General features: G+C 49.5%; 1 protein-coding gene across 2 annotated transcripts in view; it reads right to left on the reverse strand.

The window, feature by feature from the left end:
- Positions 1-20,297, reverse strand: part of SLC16A12 (solute carrier family 16 member 12) — a 167,632-nt gene that overhangs the window by 42,447 nt on the left and 104,888 nt on the right. For both annotated transcript variants that reach the window (XM_075352364.1, XM_075352365.1), the window contains exons 3-4: positions 19,682-19,785; positions 13,682-13,825 (exon numbers count right to left, since the gene is read on the reverse strand). In XM_075352364.1, the coding sequence (XP_075208479.1) occupies positions 13,682-13,825; positions 19,682-19,785 (248 nt within the window). The remainder of the gene's footprint in view (positions 1-13,681; positions 13,826-19,681; positions 19,786-20,297) is intronic.

The raw sequence follows: 20,297 nt of genomic DNA on the forward strand, positions 1-20,297 counted from the left end.
AGGAGGGGACGGTGCGCTCTCCCACTGCTCGGGTCCGGCTGACGCTGCTCTACGGCTGCTGCTGCTCGTTGGCTCGAGCGATGGCCGGATCCCGGGGACTCGAGCGGCGCTACTCGCCCGTGAGTGAAAAGGGGTGGTTTGGGTTTTGGGGATATTGTCCGTGACGCCACCCACGGTTGTGGTGATTGTGTGGACACCACCGCTGCTCTGGACGGGGATCCCGGGAGCCTGTGACAGGGAGCAGCTTTGTTGTTATTTCTCCCCTCCGTGGGTAGGGGGGTTGGTTGTCCCGGGGCCTGGTGATGGGGTAGAGATGGATGACAGGCGGGTTGCGGGGCCTGATGAAGTGCAGGGTCGCAGGGGCAGCGCTGTGCCGCACGGCACGGAGGTACTCACTCAGCCCAATGATGATGACACAGTTCACGGTAAAACAAGTTGCTGGATGGACGGGTCACTCGGACGGCTGCGGTTGTTCCTCCCTGCAGGTTAGTGATGACTGTCTCTCCCTGCACCTAAGTTAAGTGTTGGTAGTGATGGTTTCCCAACGGTAACCCGCTCCCCGACCTGGATATGGGCCGGAGGAGCCCCTTTTGCCCACAGGCGCTGGCCCTGGGAGACGGTTGCCCTTGGCGGTGGCGGTGTCTCCCCTTCACGGTTGGACGGTTGCCTTCTATCTGGACTTGGCTGTTTGGAAACCCTGAGGTCCCCTTCACTAACGGATTTGGCAAATTCACGGCGACACCAAGCCTTGCCGGGATCCGAAAGTCCTCTGCCAATGGTGCTGGCTTCTCTTTGTATACCGGTCCGGTACGGCCGGGTCACCACCCGTCCACGGTCCTTACGGCAGACTCCAATCGGCCTCCACTGCAGACGGTCACCACATCCTGCCAACCTTGCTGTCCTGTCCGGGCCACACACCCGGACCAACTTCAGGCTCTTTGCTGTCACTTTTCTCCTCTCTACTACTTTCCTCCTTCCACTTCCTTAGCTTAACTCTCACTGCCTGTGTTTTCCCTCCTCCTCGGTGGGTGGAGACCAACCGCCTGGCTCCACACCCTGGTGTGGACAACAGCCCCTGGGGAAGGCAACAAGGATTTTGTGTTTTGACTATGATGTGCCTGCAGGGAGTGTGGGGTGTTTAAGTGTTGTGCTCTGTGGCCCCTGGCTTGTCCAGGGCGACACAGAAGCACTGCAGCACTGCCTCGGCGAAGCGGCAACAGGCAGTGCTGAAGCTAATCTGCATAGGTGACAACAAACCCCACAATGCAGAAGAGGTGTGGACAGCTCTGAAACAGAAGGCAGATCACTGGCTCACAACTCTGAACCTAAAGCCAGGAAAGGTCGTGTGTGACAATGGCCGGAACCTGGTGGCGGCTTTGAGGCGAGGCCAGCTGACACATGTTCCATGCGTGGCCCATGTGCTCAACCTCGTGGTTCAGCGGTTTCTAAAGTCATACTCAGAGCTGTCTGATCTGCTGGTAAAAGTTCGCCGCCTGTCTGCACATTTTCGAAAGTCACCTACTGCTTCAGCCGGCCTTGCCGGCTTAAGACGCCGTTTGCATCTTCCGGCACACAGACTGGTGTGTGATGTCCCCACGCGTTGGAATTCAACTCTGCACAAGTTGGTCAGGATATGTGAGCAGAAGAGGGCAGTTGTTGAGTACCTGCATCACCTAACCTGTCGGGAAATGGGTCAAACTCCACACATAACACCTGAGGAGTGGAGATGGATGTCCGACCTATGCACCATCCGCCAAAACTTTGAGGACTCCACCAAGATGGTGAGTGGTGATGACGACATTATTAGCGTCACCATACCGCTTCTCTGCCTTCTAAAATGGTCTCTGCTCAAAAAACAACCATGATGCATTGCAGGCGGAGCGCGATGAGTTTGAGCAAGAAACAGTAGTGGGTGTGGGTGATAACACACAGCCCAGCCTCGTCTCATCACAACGTGCAGTGGAGGACTATGACGAGGAGGAGGATGAAGACATGGAGCAACTCTCTGGCCAAATTGAGGATATGACATGCAGTCATATCCTCGGTTCAGCGTGGCTGGCCAGAGGACAGGGTAGATGATGAGGAGGAGGAGGACAGCATGTTCAGTCATCGTGTTGGTCAGGATACTGAAGTGATGGCTGTTAAGAGTCTGGCACACATGGCTGACTTTATGGTAAGCTGCCTGTCTCGTGACCCTCGCGTTAAGAACATCTTGGCTGACAATCATTACTGGTTGGTAACACTGTTAGACCCACGCTAAAAGGAGAACTTTATGTCTCTTATTCCCGAGGCGGAGAGGTCAGGCAAAATGCAGCAGTTCCAGAAGGCCATAGTCACGGAAGTAGGCAAAGCATTCCCCTCACAAAACGCTAGCGGCATAGGTCAGGAATCAGTGGACAACCAAGGCGTACAGCCGAGAGGGGCACAAGTCCAATCCGCCAGAGGTAGGGGAACAGTCTTTAAGATGTGGGACAGTTTTCTCAGCCCCTCACATACCACAGCCCCTGAGGTGAGGGGTAGTGCCACAAGAAATCCTAAGTTTGGCCAGATGCTCAAGGAGTACCTTGCAGATCAAACAACTGTACTCAGACATTCCTTTGTGCCTTACAATTAATGTGTATCCAAGCTGGACACGTGGCATGAATTGGCTCTTAGTCTCTACGCCTTGGAAGTCCTGGCCTGCCCTGCCGCTAGCGTTTTGTCAGAGCGTGTTTTTAGTGCCGCAGGTGGAATCATTACAGATAAACGCACCCGCCTGTCAACTGTAAATGCTGACAGGCTGACTCTGATCAAGATGAACAAGGGTTGGATTTGGCCAGACTTCACCACACACCAACAGCAAATGACAGCGGAATTTAAAGTTTGTAACGGGTATTTGCCATGTACCTCCACTCACCCATGGTAACACACTTCTGGACTTTGGCTAATCGCTGGACTGCTCCTCCTTCTCCTCATGCGCCATCATGGTGACCGTTACAATAGTTAAGCCGTTGTTTCAGGTATACCCCCAGTGGTAAATTTTTTCGCCCATTCTTTCTGAATGGGCATTACAACGACAGGAGACCCGCTCCTTTGCAATGGGAACAATGTTTTGAGGCCCTCATGCACATCTCTATCCAGGGACAATGTGGAGCCTCCAAATTTTTGGCTGCCCTGCCTAAGGGCTATACTACAATAGACCCACTTCCTTACAATGGGCACTTCATGTTTACAGGCCCTCATGCACGTCTCTATCCAGGGACAATATGGAGCCTGACGCTGCCACCGACAGACACACACGTGCTGTTTTTAAATGCAAGCACGGACGCAATAAGAACCTAACTGGTTTTTAGGAGCGACAATTACTGAGAAGTCTGACACTATCTGGACTGTTAGACTGTATACAGCAGCCCCAGATATGATGAAGGCTGGTATACGGTCACCACTAGGAATGGCTATATACCCTGCCTGCCTGCCTGTATACTGCTACAATAGTCCTGACAAGGACTCTTCTGGTCACTAGCCTGTATTCCGACCTGGCTATACCCTGCCTGTATATAGCAACAATAGTCCTGAGAAGGACTCTGCTACTGTACTCCGACCTGGCTATACCCTGCCTGCCTGTATACAACTAGAATAGTCCTGAGAAGGACTTCTGGTCACACTGTTTGCAGCCCTGCTCCGGAACTAACTATAAAAGGGCCACAAAGCTTTCCCTGAATCAGCGACACTCTCCCTGCACTGACTGTCTGGATAGTTGTGAGCAGAGCACAGCGCGCCGGCCGGTATAAAGGCTCGGTCACGCTGTGCAGGCCGGCCAATCACTGCAATTCCACAACTAACAGGGCTGTGGCATTGCAGTGGTCTGCCAGCCAATCCCTGCATGAGGGCTGGCTCTCAAAAGAGCGCCAACATGCAGAAATGAAGACCACGAGTACAGCACGAGTATCGCGAGATTACTCGGTCCCCGCCGAGCAGCCCGAGTACAGCGATACTCGTGCGAGTACCGAGTAGTTACAAGCATGCTCGCTCATCACTAATCAGAATTTCTGGATGTCACAGAGCACTTCCCAAGTTTAAGACTTGAGATTTTTTTTTTCCCCCAGCCCCTTTAGCTGATTGATGGCTTATTGTCCAATTTTCTTGCCTGGAGCCTGATGTCATATAGACGGTTAGCCATCATTCAAGCTACAGAGGTCGGTGTTGGGCGGGGAAGCAGAGGCTCAAAACCTGCTATCACACCCAGAGCACCTGAGCAGCGCTAGGTTCTCAGGAATGCAACAACAGAAACTATAACAGGAGTTAATTGATCCAGCTCTTAAATATCTGACTGCATTTTATATTTTATATTTTATATATATATATATATATATATATATATATATATATATATATATACATACATACATACATACATACATACATACATACATACATACACACACACACCGTGTTTCCCCGAAAGTAGGACCCCCCCGAAAGTAAGGCAGGGTGGGGGTTCGGGGGGGTCCGCCAATGTAGGGCACCCCCCGATTGTAAGGCAGGGTAGCGGGGGTGCCCGGGGAATGTAAGGCCGCCTATGGGTGGTGGTCGCGGCGTAATGTATACCTCCTCCGGTGAATGGCCCCCGCAATCTCGCCGGCCTGCGGCGCGTCCCGGGTCAACGCTCTTCCTGCTTGATGCTGATTGTTCGTCACAGGCTCTCTGCTGGCCATCAGCTCGAGCTGTGATTGGCCAGTCAGCCGGCTCGCAGCTGATTGGCCGAATCAGCCGCGACGTCACCGCCTGCAGGCTCGCTCCCATTGGTCCAGCGTCCCCGGCGTCCCCGGCAGAAGGAAAGTAACGGTAAGTTACTCTCTCTCTGTGTGTGTACGGTATGTGTATGGGGGCTGTATGTGTCAGAGTGTGTGTGTGTGTGTGTGTGTGTGTGTGTGTGTGTGTTTTACCGGTACGATATGTGTGTGTGTGCCGTGTGGGTCTGTACCGGTACCGTATGTGTCAGTGTGTGTGGTGGCAGAGTGGGGGGCAGAACCACTGTATGGGGAGGCTGCAGGGGGGAGGATGGGGTGGGTGGATTCCGGACTCTCAAACAATGGGGAGGCTGCAGGGGGGAGGATGGGGTGCATGTCGGACTCTCAAACAATGGGGAGGCTGCAGGGGGGAGGATGGGGTGGGTGGATTCCGGACTCTCAAACAATGGGGAGGCTGCAGGGGGGAGGATGGGGTGGGTGGATTCCGGACTCTCAAACAATGGGGAGGCTGCAGGGGGGAGGGGGAAATTGTTATTTTTTTTTTCCAATGTAAGGCCTCCCCCGAAAGTAAGGCAGGGTGGGACTTTTGGGGGTAAAATTAATGTAAGACAGGGCCTTACTTTCGGGGAAACACGGTATATATTTATTTTAATATTATATATTTATATTCTAGCTTTTTTTATTTGGGGGGAGGGGAGTTGGTCTTCCTGACAATATAATCTCATGGTTTTAAAAGGATTCTAAGTCCTCACTCACACTAGCGTGCAAATACGCTCTCTGATCCTCATCACGAAAAGTGGGGTGAGTCACGTGTAGGTTATTGCGTATGTCATGCAAGTGTGAGATTTTTCTCTCCTAGCATCCGTATGACTTGCGGTTTTAACATCAGAATACTCTATGTACATTCTTGCTAGTTGTCAGAAATCAAAAAGCAATCAAATCTGAATGATAGAGTGATCAACAGATATATATCCTGCAACTATATAGTATCACAACCCCTCCTACAGATTATACACTTGCACCCTTGCATGCAGCACTATACGTTATCCCCTAACTAACACATTTCATTTTTTTCATCAGTCGTGCTATGTGCCACAAAATGCATCCATACTCTTATTATAGGAATATAAACCTTTTATCGTGCATATAGCATCACTTGTTGTCTGCCAGCAGCAGCTCTGATGTTTACATTCAACATCTGTTTCTCTGCCCTGGCTTACAGTGCTCTGTTACTACAAGTTCTATAATGAAATACAGAAGACTCTGATCCAGCACTGATCAAGCCCCCTCCTTTCTCCACACTGTGCTACTGAAGATATTGGGAGATACCAAGTGTCAGAGCAGCCCACAGTAGATACCAGCCCATCTGGCAATTGTACAGCCCTCTTACTGTGTTTGTTTTGCAAATTTCAGATTTCCATGTCAGTGTTTGGATTACCTAAACCCTTTGCTAGTGAAGTGCTGGGTTCTGCATTTCAAAAACCAAAAGGTGTCAGCATTACTGGTACTGCTGAATAAAACGGTCAGCTCAGTTTGTGAGGCAGTAAAGCAGACTAATTGTGATTCATTCCAAAAAATCTACACCCATCATTACAAGCACAGTGACAACTTTCTTTCATTTGGTCTGATTTCTGTGTCGGAAAAGGAAGTATCGGATATAACAGAAGGAAGAAGAAATCTACATAACAATCCAGTACTATGTGATCTCTGCGGAAATGTTAACATAGAAGCTACTGTATACATCTTATACAAATATATTATAAAAGGTATTTTTTTTGAACAGCTATGATATATGGCAAGGGGGTGACAAAGTAGTGGAAAACCCCTTTAAAAAAGATGTTTAGTCTTGTTTAGACTAATACATTTTGAAAAAATAACGTAGGGGTCACCCCCTATTTATGATAGTCAAAGGCCAAGCAGACAGCTGAGAGCTGATATTATCAGGCTAGAAAAGGCCCATGGTTATTGGGCCCTTCCCAGCCTACAAATTCCAGCCCCAAAAATTGCACCTCACAGATGCGCCAATTCTGGCGCTTAGCCTTAGCCTCTTCCTGATTTCAGTGGTGCAGTGGCAATTGGAGTAATGTATTTTATATCGTATTATATATCTTTTTTATTGGAGGTGTCACAAACCACCGGGGGGGTCACTCAGAAATCCCCCGCGCTGGCTACCAGTACGTCACAATCGGGGGGTAACAAGTGGGGTCACCCCTCCTTTATACCTCCCGACCGACAGACAGAGCACGTGACGCGCTCTCTAGCGCCCCTCTTATAGTCAGGCCAATTATGGAATTGCCCGACAATAAGCAAGGAGGCCGCTATACTACTTATGCCGATTATTGAAGGGTCCCCGGTGAGAGTAGGGTATATATTCCCCCGACCTCCGCGGGCGGAATATATAATATCTTCCCGAATCTCACTGGCCTCCCCACAATAATCCTTGGCACAACTCGCTGCCACCAACCGCTTCACGGTAACTATTAGCCGAACACACAGACGTGGGATTCAAGATCGAGATAACAGAACAGCCCAAGATTAATTATATAATTTAATCGCCTAAAGCACACTAGAAACTACAATATATACAATAGGGAATCTACAGAATATACATATGTCAGAGTACAGTTACAGATAAAGCATGGGTTACAAACAGGTATACAATTACATCAGTTACCTTGTGTGTCTGGCCACAGGGGGGCGCTGTAGACCAGGTTTCTAGGAACTCCCACAGATGTTTCCTGCACGTGCCCCCAGCGAGAAGAACGCTGGAAAATGGCCGAAGTAGGGTTATCAACCTGGGCAGATCCAGGTCCCCTCCTACCTTAGTGACCTCACAGGGAAGCACTGCCACTCCCCCTGCATGGATCAGAATTATCCAGCAAAGGGGATTTTGGCTATAACTTTGCCTGGGAGCGTCGTAGGCAGACGCCAATGCTCTCATTGTGACAGTTATGAATTTAGCTACAGAACGAGGGGACTCATGACCTGTCTGCCAGTTCCCCATTGGCTGATATCACGCCTGGGGCATTTCCCAATGTCCTGTTCCCATAAAAAGGGGGTGCCGGCATCGTCCACATGCGGAGACACCATTTTTATGGTTGCCATATTTATCGGAAATATGGCTTGCGAGATATGAACCATTTTTTACTGGAGTCGTTCTGTCTGGCTATTTCCATAGCCTTGCTAACTAGCTAGCAGCTCCTACTACAGGGTGACGGCAGGGAGTCATCCTGTGTCCATTGTCCTAAAGCCACCTAATTTCCATATCACAGGACATGGCCATGGATTTGTTGCTAAACCAGTTGTGTGAAGGGAAGGGGGTAGTGACACCAGGAGAGGGCTTCCTGACATGACTTGAATGTCATGATTTATCGTCATATCTCCGGATTTACCTCACAGGAGGTTTTTAATAATTAAAATTTACAATTTGTTATAATGTTTGTTTTGTTTAACAATTTTTCCAACAACATCTTTGCACCAATCATGACTGAAAAGAATGTAATCAATGGTCTATAAAAAGTAATGTGATTTTATAGGCGGATGAAGAGGACACAGTCCTAGTTGAAACATGTAGCCAAATAAAATACCTTCATTATATCATTGGCTTATTTTCGCCAATTTCTAAAGCACCCAGACAAGACCACATCTATTTGTCATTTCCTATCCTTCAGTCCACAGCTTCTCTGGCAAGGGTCAGCAGTCGGTGTAGCTGACAGGGAGTCCATCACAGCCTGACACCATTGTTGTATATGGTATGCACACCAGGACAAGGTGAGTAACTCCATCTTGTATTTCATTTTCCCCCACTTGTCCTACTATTCGACACATGGAGTCCTGTCATTTTACATTGTTGGTCATATTGCTTACTCTACATCAGGCTTACACAGGTTTTTGTTTTGTTTTTTTTTTGTTTATAAATGCGTGAACCAGGACGTGTCAGGACTGTTTTTTAGAAGAAAGTATTTTTGTGTGTATTTTCTTCTTTTGACTTACTGGGTTAGTAATGTGTATGTCTACTAGAGGCCCCTCCATTACTAACCCCTGGGCTTTATGCCAGCTGACACTACACAGCTGAGAACCCTAAAAACAATTAACCCAAATGCCACCACACCAGGGCATTTGGAAAGAGCCAGGGCAAAATTGGCACAACTAATGTGATGTGCGACTTCTGTGGCAGCTATTTTTAGGCTGGGAAGGGCCCAATAACCTTCCCAGCCTGATATCATCAGCCTGCAGCTGTCTGCTTTAGCTTTTCTGGTTATCAAAAATAGGTGGAGCACCATGTCATTTTAAAATTATTTATTAGGTTAAAACAAAACTAAACACTCTTTACCTTCACATGGAATGCACTAAAGGGTGCAGGTTTCTACTAAATAGGGGGGTTGTGACGTTAAAGCAGCAGGATATCCATCTAGATCTTTTTAATTGCAAGTGGGATCGAGGCCTAAGTGAATTCATGGAACCTATAAACACCTCACGACAATGGTACATTTCTAAATTTTTGTGTTGTCTCACTGATGAGGGTTTATTGCCCTATTAACTAGGAATGGTCGCCTCAGGTAGTTCAGTAAATTTGTGCTACAATTCCTGTATAGTACTGGGTCAGAAGTTACATGGTTTTGGAAACAAGCCAATGAAGCCTCTGCTCCCCGACAGCATTGATTGTGCTCCCAGAGGTCTTATCCCTCTAAATCACAAATAATATATCTAAAATATATGTCTACAAAATTGGAGGTTTCAAAAAAAAAAAAAAAAAAAGTTTGAGCACAATTTGTACAAATTGGTGCTACTGCCCCATTATCTGAACGTTTGCAGAAAACTGTTCACATGCAGTAGAAGGGATTAAATGGAACACATTTTCTGCATGTGAACATATTTTAGGTGTCTTGTCATTTGGACCTAATGATGCTTTACATATAGATTGAAATGCTGAGTATAAGGCATATTAAATACAGTCAGAATAGGGGTGTTAATTTCCTACTGAGACACAAATAATTTTTCTTTTGTGAAGAGTTATTCATCTCCTATGTACCGTAATTGCTGTAGAGCAGTGTAGCATCATCGGGGCAAGGGGTTAAGTTACTCGTGAGGTCGGGTCTGGGGATGTCACGGGGTGGCCCTTTTGCCTGGTTTCGTGGCCCCGAGGTGTACAATAAAGAAGGGAGTGATAATGGAGGTTTGATTTCGTGATGCCATCTGCGGTACGCGGCCAAGGAATATCCGCCGCTACTGACGCTGTCCTCCGAGGTGGTTGGTAGTAGCAGCTAAGATGTTTCTGCTCCCCACAGGAGGAGTTAGCCCCTGGGAGGATGATGAGGGTAGTAGTAATGGTGGGCGCCGAAGCGCAGTGCGACGGCAAGGACAGGCGGACACTGTCTCTGCGTGATCAAGGTCTCTTTGGCATCTCCTGGGTAAACCAGGACTGTGAGTAGTCACCGCCATGATGAGCCACAGTCGATCCCGAGCAATTTGAGGTCATCGCCGTTGTTCCCACTGAGTCCTTTCTGGTCGGGGTCCCTCCAATCCCGGTGTGGGTGGAATGTGGAACAGGCTGCGGGTGTTTCTTGCACTCTGCAGGCCCTGGAATCCAGTGTAGCTGTAGAGAACCCGGGCCAAGCTATCTTCTTCAAGCCGCGGGTCCTATGGCGCTCCCCGAAGTGTGAGGTAAAAGAAGATTGGACTGAGGTCCCAAATGTGTGTTTCTCAACCCAAGCTGTGCTCGGGGCTAACTGGCTATGTGAAGATGCTCCTTCCCTTTTCTCCAAATGGTTCCGCTCCCCTGGTGGTTGTCCTAGTGACCGGGAAAGTCCCATGTCTCGTAATAGCCACCCCTTGTCTACCCCAGGCCATCCCCCCAGTGGGAAAGCACCTGTTTGTGGTGTGTGAATGTGAGAAACACCAGCGATTAACCTATCCTTACCCAGGATGAGTACTACATCTTAAGGGAGATGCAGCACCCTGTGGTGACTGAAGCCTCAGGGGCGCCAGAGCAGAATTAGATCCCATGTAGAACATCCAAGAAAGCATGGTACAATTGCGCACAATAGCCAAATTGGAGGTGAAGGTGTGCGTGTGCCATACACAGAACATGGGACTTAAAGAGGTTTCCACTACTCTGAGAACTCCTTCTTAAGCACATTTCCTACTTAAAAAAAAACCCAAAAAAACAAAAAAACAAAAAACGTATTGTCCTCCAGTACAGGTGCCGTTCCAACAGTGTCGACACTGCTGCTCCAGGATTGTGTAACGCCACACGATCCCTGCTGCCAATCAGTGGCCACTTCACTCTCTCCGCCTTCTAACGTATCACTGTTACTTGATCATGCAGCTAACAGAGAGAATTGTAGAAAAGGGTTTCTATATCTCCTGAAACGCGTAGACCTATGTCACAATAAAGCCACATTAATCTGACATCCAGACTTGTGATCATTGGCGCATTATAGAAACCCTTTTCTACAATTCTCTCCGTTATCTGCCATTTGGGTTGCCGCTGCCTGGATCCATTTCTACATGCGAATACAGTAGTTGTGACTTTCACAACTACAGTTGGTGAGTATTATTGCTTCCCCCTCCTGTGCCCTGTGCCTATAAGGGTAAGACCCTATTGCGCTTTATTTTCCACAGCTTTCCTTCATACACGATCATGCAGCGGCAGTGCCGACACTGCTGTAACCGAACCCGTACCGGAGGAGAGAAGTGCAATTTAAAAAATTAGGGGAAACATACATGTTAAGAAGGAGTTGTCCTAGTAGTGGGCAGTTCTGTGTGCATATTGCTAATCCTTGCCCAACTGTACCTGTATACACTAGCATAGATAAAGAGACCTTTAGAAAAAGTATTTCTAAAGATCATTTATCATATGATGAGGCCAGTGACTAGTCACAAGGTCATTAGTTCCTGTGCTCATTCCGCCCTCTTAGCATGGCGCTACGCCCACAGGGGCTTGCCAACATGCTATTCAATGCAGCATCACCAGCGGTGATGCGCGTATCTGTGTTCGCTGCCGATTTAACCGCTGTTCAGAATGCTCGGCACTTCTGGTAATTCACACTAGACCTCTCTGAAGCGAGGACGTGTATACCCGGCTTTATACTGTGCATGACTGAAGTGCCCGGCATTCAGATCAGCAGACACCGGTATGCGCATCACCGCTGATGATGCTGCATTGACTAGCATGTTAGCATGTGTGAAGCCCCGCAAGTGCAGTGTCGGTGCATTACCTTCAGGGACTCCACTTGGATGGAACAGTCTGGTCACAGGTAGGAGATCTTCTTTCAGGATTGTCGTGACGCCACTCTCAGAATTGCGGTCAGTGGGGACCGCCACTGCAGGTTAAGGGATGCCTGGGGCTGATGGTGGGTGCAGTCAGTTGTAGTGGCCTCCTGAGAGTGAGGCAAGCCCCAGGGCCCTGTGTAGGTGTGTAGAACCACAAGGCGCAGAATAACTCCACACAATCAGGATGTCTTTCAGGGGTTTTACTCACAGTTGATGGCAGGGTGAGTAACCCGGGCGTAGCTGGGATGAACCAGGCTGGAACCACGTGTCCTTCAGGCTGACTGATGAGGGTGACTACCGACTCGCCTTCCTTAGCCCTTGGTGGTTTGGGGTAACCCCGACTTTTAGTCCCTATGGGGGTCACCCAGGGAAGTAACTGCTCTCCTCGTTTGGTTGCCGTTTGCTTGTCGCCTGGACCAGATCACTCCAGCTGCTTGCCTCCTGTGAACTATGGGCCCTAACTGTGGCTACGTGGCTGCGGCTTTTGGGTGTTGTGGTGTGGGCTTTGAGGGCCCCACACCGGCAGGTTTAGCAAGGAAAGGTGGATCTATCCCCGCTCCGGGATCTGCCGCCCGTTTGGGCCTGGTACTCCCTAGCAGTCTCCTTACTTCCCACTCCGTGCTCTCTCTTTAGCTGAAGATGGATTTCGGGTAGCACTCCTAGGTGACCGTTCTCCCCCGTCGGTAGCCACTGCGCGGGCGCTGTTAGACTGCAACAGCCCCAGGGGTCTGCTCTTCTCTGAGCTCCCTGGACTCTGCACTAAACCGGCTCACTGCTCCTCCTCTCCTGTTCTTGCCTACGCCACCTAGCAACCAGGCTCTCCACCACACCCCTTGAGTGGAGATGGAGGCGTTTTACCCCCTCCACTATTCCAGTGGAGGTGAAGGCTTTGCCCCCTCCTGGGATCCCCAGGGGTCCTCCCAAAGGTACATGTGTGAGACCTGATCACTATGCGCCTGTGTAGTCACACCTCGGTCAGCCTTCTGGATTACCTGTATTGTACTGTCCCCAGCATGGGTGCAGTACTCAGTGGTGCCTGACCAGGTCAGGGGCGCCACACATGCTCCTGTGGGTATGTTAAGAGGGCGGAATGAGCACAGGAACTAATGCCCTTGCAACTAGTTCCTGCACTCATTAACATAATAGATGTTTAGAAATATAGAAATCTTTAGAAAAAAGTATCTATGTCACTAGATACAGGGACGGTTAGGCAGAGATTAGCAATATGTACCCAGAACGGCTTGTGGTTCTAGGTACATATTGCACCCGACAGGTGCACTTTAAAGAACTAATTTAACCCACAGGGTAAATATAGTATGAACTATTCTGAACATATTGACAGACCATCATTTACAATATTTTGCCTTGTCTAAATAACTGTTTTTTTGCAAAATGACCATCTTAAAATGAAATGCATCGGACAGTCATTGATAATGATATAGGGTTAGGATAATGTAGCATGTGTTCATCGCGAGATATGCAAGAGACAGAACACTGATAGTGCTGCAGAGAATGTAATCATTAATTTTGTACGAAATCCATGGAGTCTGTACTATATTCCATTTTACAACCCAAGTGATTGCAAGATTGAAAAAGTGGTATTACCTTGTAACCACACATTCTACCTAACTTTGATAAGAAGCTATGAAAAAGATGTGTTTCCTAGTAGATCTTACCTGTGATTACTCCTAGGGTGAGGTAGAGATACTCCAGGCTTGTTGCAAATGAACTTAGGATTAGTCCGGTGGAAGCAAGAAGACCACCAAGCATGATTCCCATTTGACAGGAGACATGATTGCTCACATAGCTTCCCAGAGGGGCTGTAAAAGAAGATAGAATCCATCAAACCTTTGTAAGGATGCAAGCAGAAAATTAACTTTCATTGCCTGTAGATACTTTGGACCCCAAGGAGCTTCATGAGAAAAGACGTATCCTTTTTTTACTTTACCAGTCTCCAATTGTTCTGTGAAGCTATCAGTGATTGTGAGATGAACAACTCTGGTCTAATTACTTTAGTTGACCGTGAAAAGGGTATGTGCACATACCCTGTGCAAAACGTCTTTTGGACACCAGCAGACCTGCATCATTTTTTACATAGTCCTTTGCAGTGGAAAAGACGTATAACAGTGGCGGCTTCCAAGCAGAAGCCGCCTGAAGACTAGTTTTTAGGCTACGTGCCCATGATCAGTGATCATGTGCACAGGCAGCTGCGATCTCTAGCGGAGAGTACTAGCATCCCTGTAGGAGAAGACGCAGCATGGCCGGATCGTGGGTACTTAGCCTTTGCCGATTCTTGGATTTCGAAGCCTGAAGCAGTTAAAAAAAAAAAAAAAAAATATTACAAAAAAGGTGGACCATATGCACAGCATGTCATTTTACATTGACATTGTATATGTTCATAGCATTTATGCTTTTTCAGAGTTTCCATGCAGAATCGATTTGAAAAAGATGCACTGCAGTTTCACAAAACTGTCAGACATGTCAGAAGCTTTGATTAGTGAAGGTCTAGGTCCTAAAACTCACAAAAAAAACCCAAAAACACAAACAAAGAGGCTGCAACCTCGATCCTTCACTATTCGTCTTCTAAACTAAAAATGGCCTCAATACAAAGCCTATAAAAGGGCGTGTTCAGTGTCTTTTGCTCAGTTTGTGGATCAGAAACTCCAAATTTAGTTTTTAATTTTTGAGGTGGAATTGGAAAGTTTCAGTTCTGCTTTAAAAATGGCTAACAAAAAAAAAGTGAACATAGTGTGACGCCCTGGAAAAACCATGTAGTCACATATAGGCCCCCGCAGAACACCTTCCCTCACTAGGAAACACACAGCCGACCTGAAACCCTAGTCACCCCCCCTTAGGGCAAGACAGGCACACCAGTGGGTGTGACCAGGCGATTAGGGGGTCTAGACAGCCCGGGGCGGGAAAACAAGAGTCGAGTTTAGCTTCAGTTAGAAGTTGGTAGTTCGAGTGGAGAGGAGTGTGGGCTGGAGCTAGATGTAGCTCCAGCAGAGGAAGTTCAAAGTTGAACGGTGCCAGGGTCGGAGCCCTGGTACCTTGGCTATGTGGCAGATGGTTGTCTCCGTCAGCAGGAGACGGGAAGACGACTCAGCAGATCCGAGGAAAACCGGAGAAGGGTTGGAGCCCACTGGTACCGACACCAGAGACCCCGACCGGAAACCATGCACAGAGGGGGTACTCGGACCCTGAAGCCAGGTCCGAAACCAGTGGCCTAGCTAATTAACCGATTGAGGGCAGGATTATAGGTCCTGTCCCAACCAAAGTCCCGAATGAAGACAACCACCCACAGAGAGGGACAGGGCAACCGCCAGGGCCCATAGATCCCACGGGTCAGCGTCTGCGGGCACGGCTCATTAGGCACACAGCAAGCCGGGAACGGACTCCTGAGTTCCAAACCAGGCAGCCTACAATGCACAAAAACAAGGCAGAGGAAAGGACAGCGACCACCAGCCCGGGTGGGGGACCAGAGTACAACCGACCACGGCGGCCGGCCACCAGCACCTTGGTTTACCAAAAGACGCGTGTGATTCATTCAATAGTGAGTAACCAACTATCTCCTGGTCCATCTAGGCGTGCGCGCCCCTGCCGTCGCCATACCCTGCACAGACACTGAGCTCCGGGGCAACCATCCCTACCCACGGAGGGATTAACATCCGGCTGCCATTACATCTCCCCCGGGTATCCCACAACAGCAGTGGTAGTGTCCCACTTCACCACACACCGTGGTTGGCGTCACAGACATTCTACAATCAACCCCGTACAAATACGTCCCCCTTTTATTCGGAGTGACCGCGAGACCCCCGCGTCCGGATAACCCCTCGAGCCGTACCGTAGGCCCCGGATCCAAGCAGCGCCGGCTGCTGGCACGGGGGCGGCACAATAGCCTGAGCTGGTCTTCAGATAAAGAAGAAAATAGCACTCACCTGGAAGTTTTGGTCATGTAAAAAAGTTGTGTGAAAATGCAGCTATGCCAAGTGGATAACATACTAGCAGAAATCAAATTATACAAGTGAAAGCAGGATACTTTGACAAATATCTTTTCGGAGCATCTACTTTTTTTTTTTTTACTACAGCTATGAACCACTCCTTCCTTGCTCCTACTTCCAAAGCTCATCATTCACTCTGAAAAACAGCTCACATTCATTGTACTCAAGGCAAAACAGACTGCCAGTTCGGCGAGATGTCAGTGTACACTTCCTATTATACTCTAAGGAGAGACAAGGGAGGAAGAAGCGGAGAGGGAGGAGGGAGGGGGGAGATGGAAGCGGAGGGGGAGGGAGATGGAAGCGGAGAGGAGGGGGGGGGGGGAGATGGAAGCGGAGAGGAGGGGGGGGGGGGGAGATGGAAGCGGAGAGGAGGGGGGGGGGAGATGGAAGCGGAGAGGAGGGGGGGGGGGAGATGGAAGCGGAGAGGAGGGGGGGGGGGAGATGGAAGCGGAGAGGAGGGGGGGGGGGGGAGATGGAAGCGGAGAGGAGGGGGGGGGGAGATGGAAGCGGAGAGGAGGGGGGGGGGGGGGAGATGGAAGCGGAGAGGAGGGGGAGGGAGATGGAAGCGGAGAGGGGGGGGGGAGGGAGATGGAAGCGGAGAGGGGGGGGGGGGGAGATGGAAGCGGAGAGGGGGGGGGGGGGGAGATGGAAGCGGAGAGGGGGGGGGGGAGATGGAAGAGGAGAGGGGGGGAAGAAAGAGGAGAGGGGGGGGAAGAAAGAGGAGAGGGGGGGAAGAAAGAGGAGAGGGGGGGGAAGAAAGAGGAGAGGGGGGGAAGAAAGAGGAGAGGGGGGGAAGAAAGAGGAGAGGGGGGGAAGAAAGAGGAGAGGGGGGGAAGAAAGAGGAGAGGGGGGGAAGAAAGAGGAGAGGGGGGGAAGAAAGAGGAGAGGGGGGGAAGAAAGAGGAGAGGGGGGGAAGAAAGAGGAGAGGGGGGGAAGAAAGAGGAGAGGGGGGGAAGAAAGAGGAGAGGGGGGGGAAGAAAGAGGAGAGGGGGGGGAAGAAAGAGGAGAGGGGGGGAAGAAAGGAGAGGGGGGGGGAAGAAAGAGGAGAGGGGGGGGGGGAAGAAAGAGGAGAGGGGGGGAAGAAAGAGGAGAGGGGGGAAGAAAGAGGAGAGGGGGGGAAGAAAGAGGAGAGGGGGGGAAGAAAGAGGAGAGGGGGGAAGAAAGAGGAGAGGGGGGGAAGAAAGAGGAGAGGGGGGGAAGAAAGAGGAGAGGGGGGGAAGAAAGAGGAGAGGGGGGGGGAAGAAAGAGGAGAGGGGGGGAAGAAAGAGGAGAGGGGGGGAAGAAAGAGGAGAGGGGGGGAAGAAAGAGGAGAGGGGGGGAAGAAAGGAGAGGGGGGGAAGAAAGGAGAGGGGGGGAAGAAAGAGGAGAGGGGGGGGAAGAAAGAGGAGAGGGGGGGAAGAAAGAGGAGAGGGGAAGAAAGAGGAGAGGGGAAGAAAGAGGAGAGGGGAAGAAAGAGGAGAGGGGAAGAAAGAGGAGAGGGGAAGAAAGAGGAGAGGGGAAGAAAGAGGAGAGGGGAAGATGGAAGCAGGGGGAGGGAGAAAGAAGAAGAGGAGAGAGTAGGAAGGAAGAAGGAAGCGGAGAAGGGGGGGGGGGAGATGGAAGCGGAGAGGGGGGGGGAGATGGAAGCGGAGAGGAGGGGAGGGAGATGGAAGCGGAGAGGAGGGGGGGGGAGATGGAAGCGGAGAGGGGGGGGGGGAGATGGAAGCGGAGAGGAGGAGGGGGGGGGGGGAGATGGAAGCGGAGGGGGGGGAGATGGAAGCGGAGAGGGGGGGAGGGAGATGGAAGCGGAGAGGAGGGGGGGAGATGGAAGCGGAGAGGAGGGGGGAGATGGAAGCGGAGAGGGGGGGGGGGGAGATGGAAGCGGAGAGGAGGAGGGGGGGGGGGAGATGGAAGCGGAGGGGGGGGAGATGGAAGCGGAGAGGGGGGGAGGGAGATGGAAGCGGAGAGGAGGGGGGGGAGATGGAAGCGGAGAGGAGGGGGGAGATGGAAGCGGAGAAGGGGGGGAGGGAGGTGGAAGCGGAGGGGGGGGAGGGAGAAGGAAGCGGAGGGGGGGGGGAGGGAGAAGGAAGCGGAGAGGGGGGGAGATGGAAGCGGAGAGGGGGGGGTGGGAGATGGAAGCGGAGAGGGGGGGGTGGGAGATGGAAGCGGAGAGGGGGGGGTGGGAGATGGAAGCGGAGAGGGGGGGGGGGGGGGAGATGGAAGCGGAGGGGGGGGGATGGAAGCAGAGAGGGGGGGGGGAGATGGAAGCGGAGAGGGGGGGGGGAGATGGAAGCGGAGAGGGGGGGGGGGGAGATGGAAGCGGAGAGGGGGGGATGGAATCGGAGAGGGGGAAGAAAGAAGAAAAGAGGGGAAGAAAGAGGAGAGGGGAAGATGGAAGCAGGGAGAGGGAGAAAGAAGAGGAGAGAGTAGGAAGGAAGAAGGAAGCGGAGAAGGAAGCGGAGAAAGAGTGAGGAGGAGATAGTAGCAGAGAAACATCTGGCTTAGGCTGCTTTCACACATCCGGTTTTTGCAGTGTGGCTCAATCCGGCTCAAAAACCTATGCAACGGATGCGACGAAAAAAACGGATCCTTTGCATAAGTTTTTCTATGTGGCCCGTCCGTTTGACGGATGCGGCTTGATACTGAGCATGCGCTAGTGCAAAAAAACGCATCCGGCGGCCGGATGCTTTTTTTGCCGCAGGACGCTGCATCCGGCATCCATAGGCTTGTATTGTAAATTGCGCCACATCGCGCCGGATCCAGCGCTATGCGTTTTTTTTTTTTTGCCGCACAAAACAACGTGCCAGGCAACGTTTCATCCGTCCGCTGCAAGGGCTAAATATGCCGCATCTGGCAAAAACTGGACGCAACGCAAGGCCATGCGACAGAATACAGCGCTAATGTGAGTCTCTGCAGAAAAAAAAAAAATGCAACCGGCGGCAAAAAAAAAAAAAAAAAAAGAACGGTTGCGTTTTTTCTGCAAAGCACCGTATTGTGCCGCTCAGCAAAAAAACGGATGTGTGAAAGCAGCCCGATTCCAGTGCTGGATTCAGAGCTACTCAATTCTGCTGTATAATTTCCGCATTGCCTCTGTTGCTTCTGTCTGTATGCTACCAAAAGGGTAAAAGATTAGGAATCCTTCTGTAAAGATGGCCTCCTCCCATTAGCTCAGAGAGCAGTTTCACATTAGAAATATAGAGCCTGCAGATTGTAAATTGTTGAAAGATGTAGGATGCAAGTAATATATTAAACTCAGGTCACAAGCGCAACAGGCATACTACAATACTCCTTCAGGTTAAAAAAAAAAAAAAAAAAAAAAAAAAAAAGGTCAAATTTGACTGGTTCCCCTTCCCCCATCTGAACTGATATGATGGAGTGTTCACGAAAAACAAAAAACTTGCTTGTTTTGTTTGTGTGGGTTATACAGGATCATACATTGGGCCTCAATTATCAAAACAGTCTTTGTTTCCAAAGACTACCAACCACAGCTCAACTTTCCTTTCATCAGAGTGGATTAAAAAAAAATTAATGAGGCGCAAAACCATTTGTCTTTGTTAAACCCTTTACTCTTTCATTGCCAGTTCTCTACTATACCATATGTTTGTTTAGAATTTTCTTTATAAAATCTTTACTTTCAGAATGTAAGTTCCAGCATTATACAATTTAGGATTATAGGGACACGTCGTCATTACTTACCGCAGAGCATAGTAGCACAGTCAACAATGGAATGTATCCAGGCTGTTCGTGAATAATCTTGACCAAAATATACTTGAAACTCAACAAAAAAAATTGAGATGCATCTATACAATGGGAAGAAAAAAGTCGTTCATTATTTGTCACAAAATTAGGTTTTTGTTGGGAAAAAAAAAAAAAAAAGATAAAAATTAAAAAAAAGTAACATTCCATGCCTTTTAGGGTTACTTGCTGTCACAAACTATGAGGTTCATGTTTTATGACAGTGTATACAAGGGCAGAATAACAGATTTGGAGGGAAATCTAATAGTTTTCATATTATTCCCATTTTCATAAAGGGATAATGTCAGTTAGTGCTCATATACAAGGAATTTTGCAGTTTACTGTATATTAAAATATTCAGCATTTTTTGAGATGTTAACACTTTTTTACTTTATTTTTGCCTTCAAATAAATTTCCTTGGAGATTGACCACTGCTGTCTGTCAGCAGAACATGCGCAGCACTTACAAGATCTTCTATTGGCATGCAAGCATTGTTTTGAAGCTGGCCATGATCGCTGAAAAGAGCACTGTTACTTTCTACTTCCGGATAGCTTCAACGGAGTGATTACAAGCTAGA

Source organism: Anomaloglossus baeobatrachus, chromosome 5 (assembly GCF_048569485.1).
Source record: "Anomaloglossus baeobatrachus isolate aAnoBae1 chromosome 5, aAnoBae1.hap1, whole genome shotgun sequence".
Lineage (NCBI taxonomy): Eukaryota > Metazoa > Chordata > Amphibia > Anura > Aromobatidae > Anomaloglossus > Anomaloglossus baeobatrachus.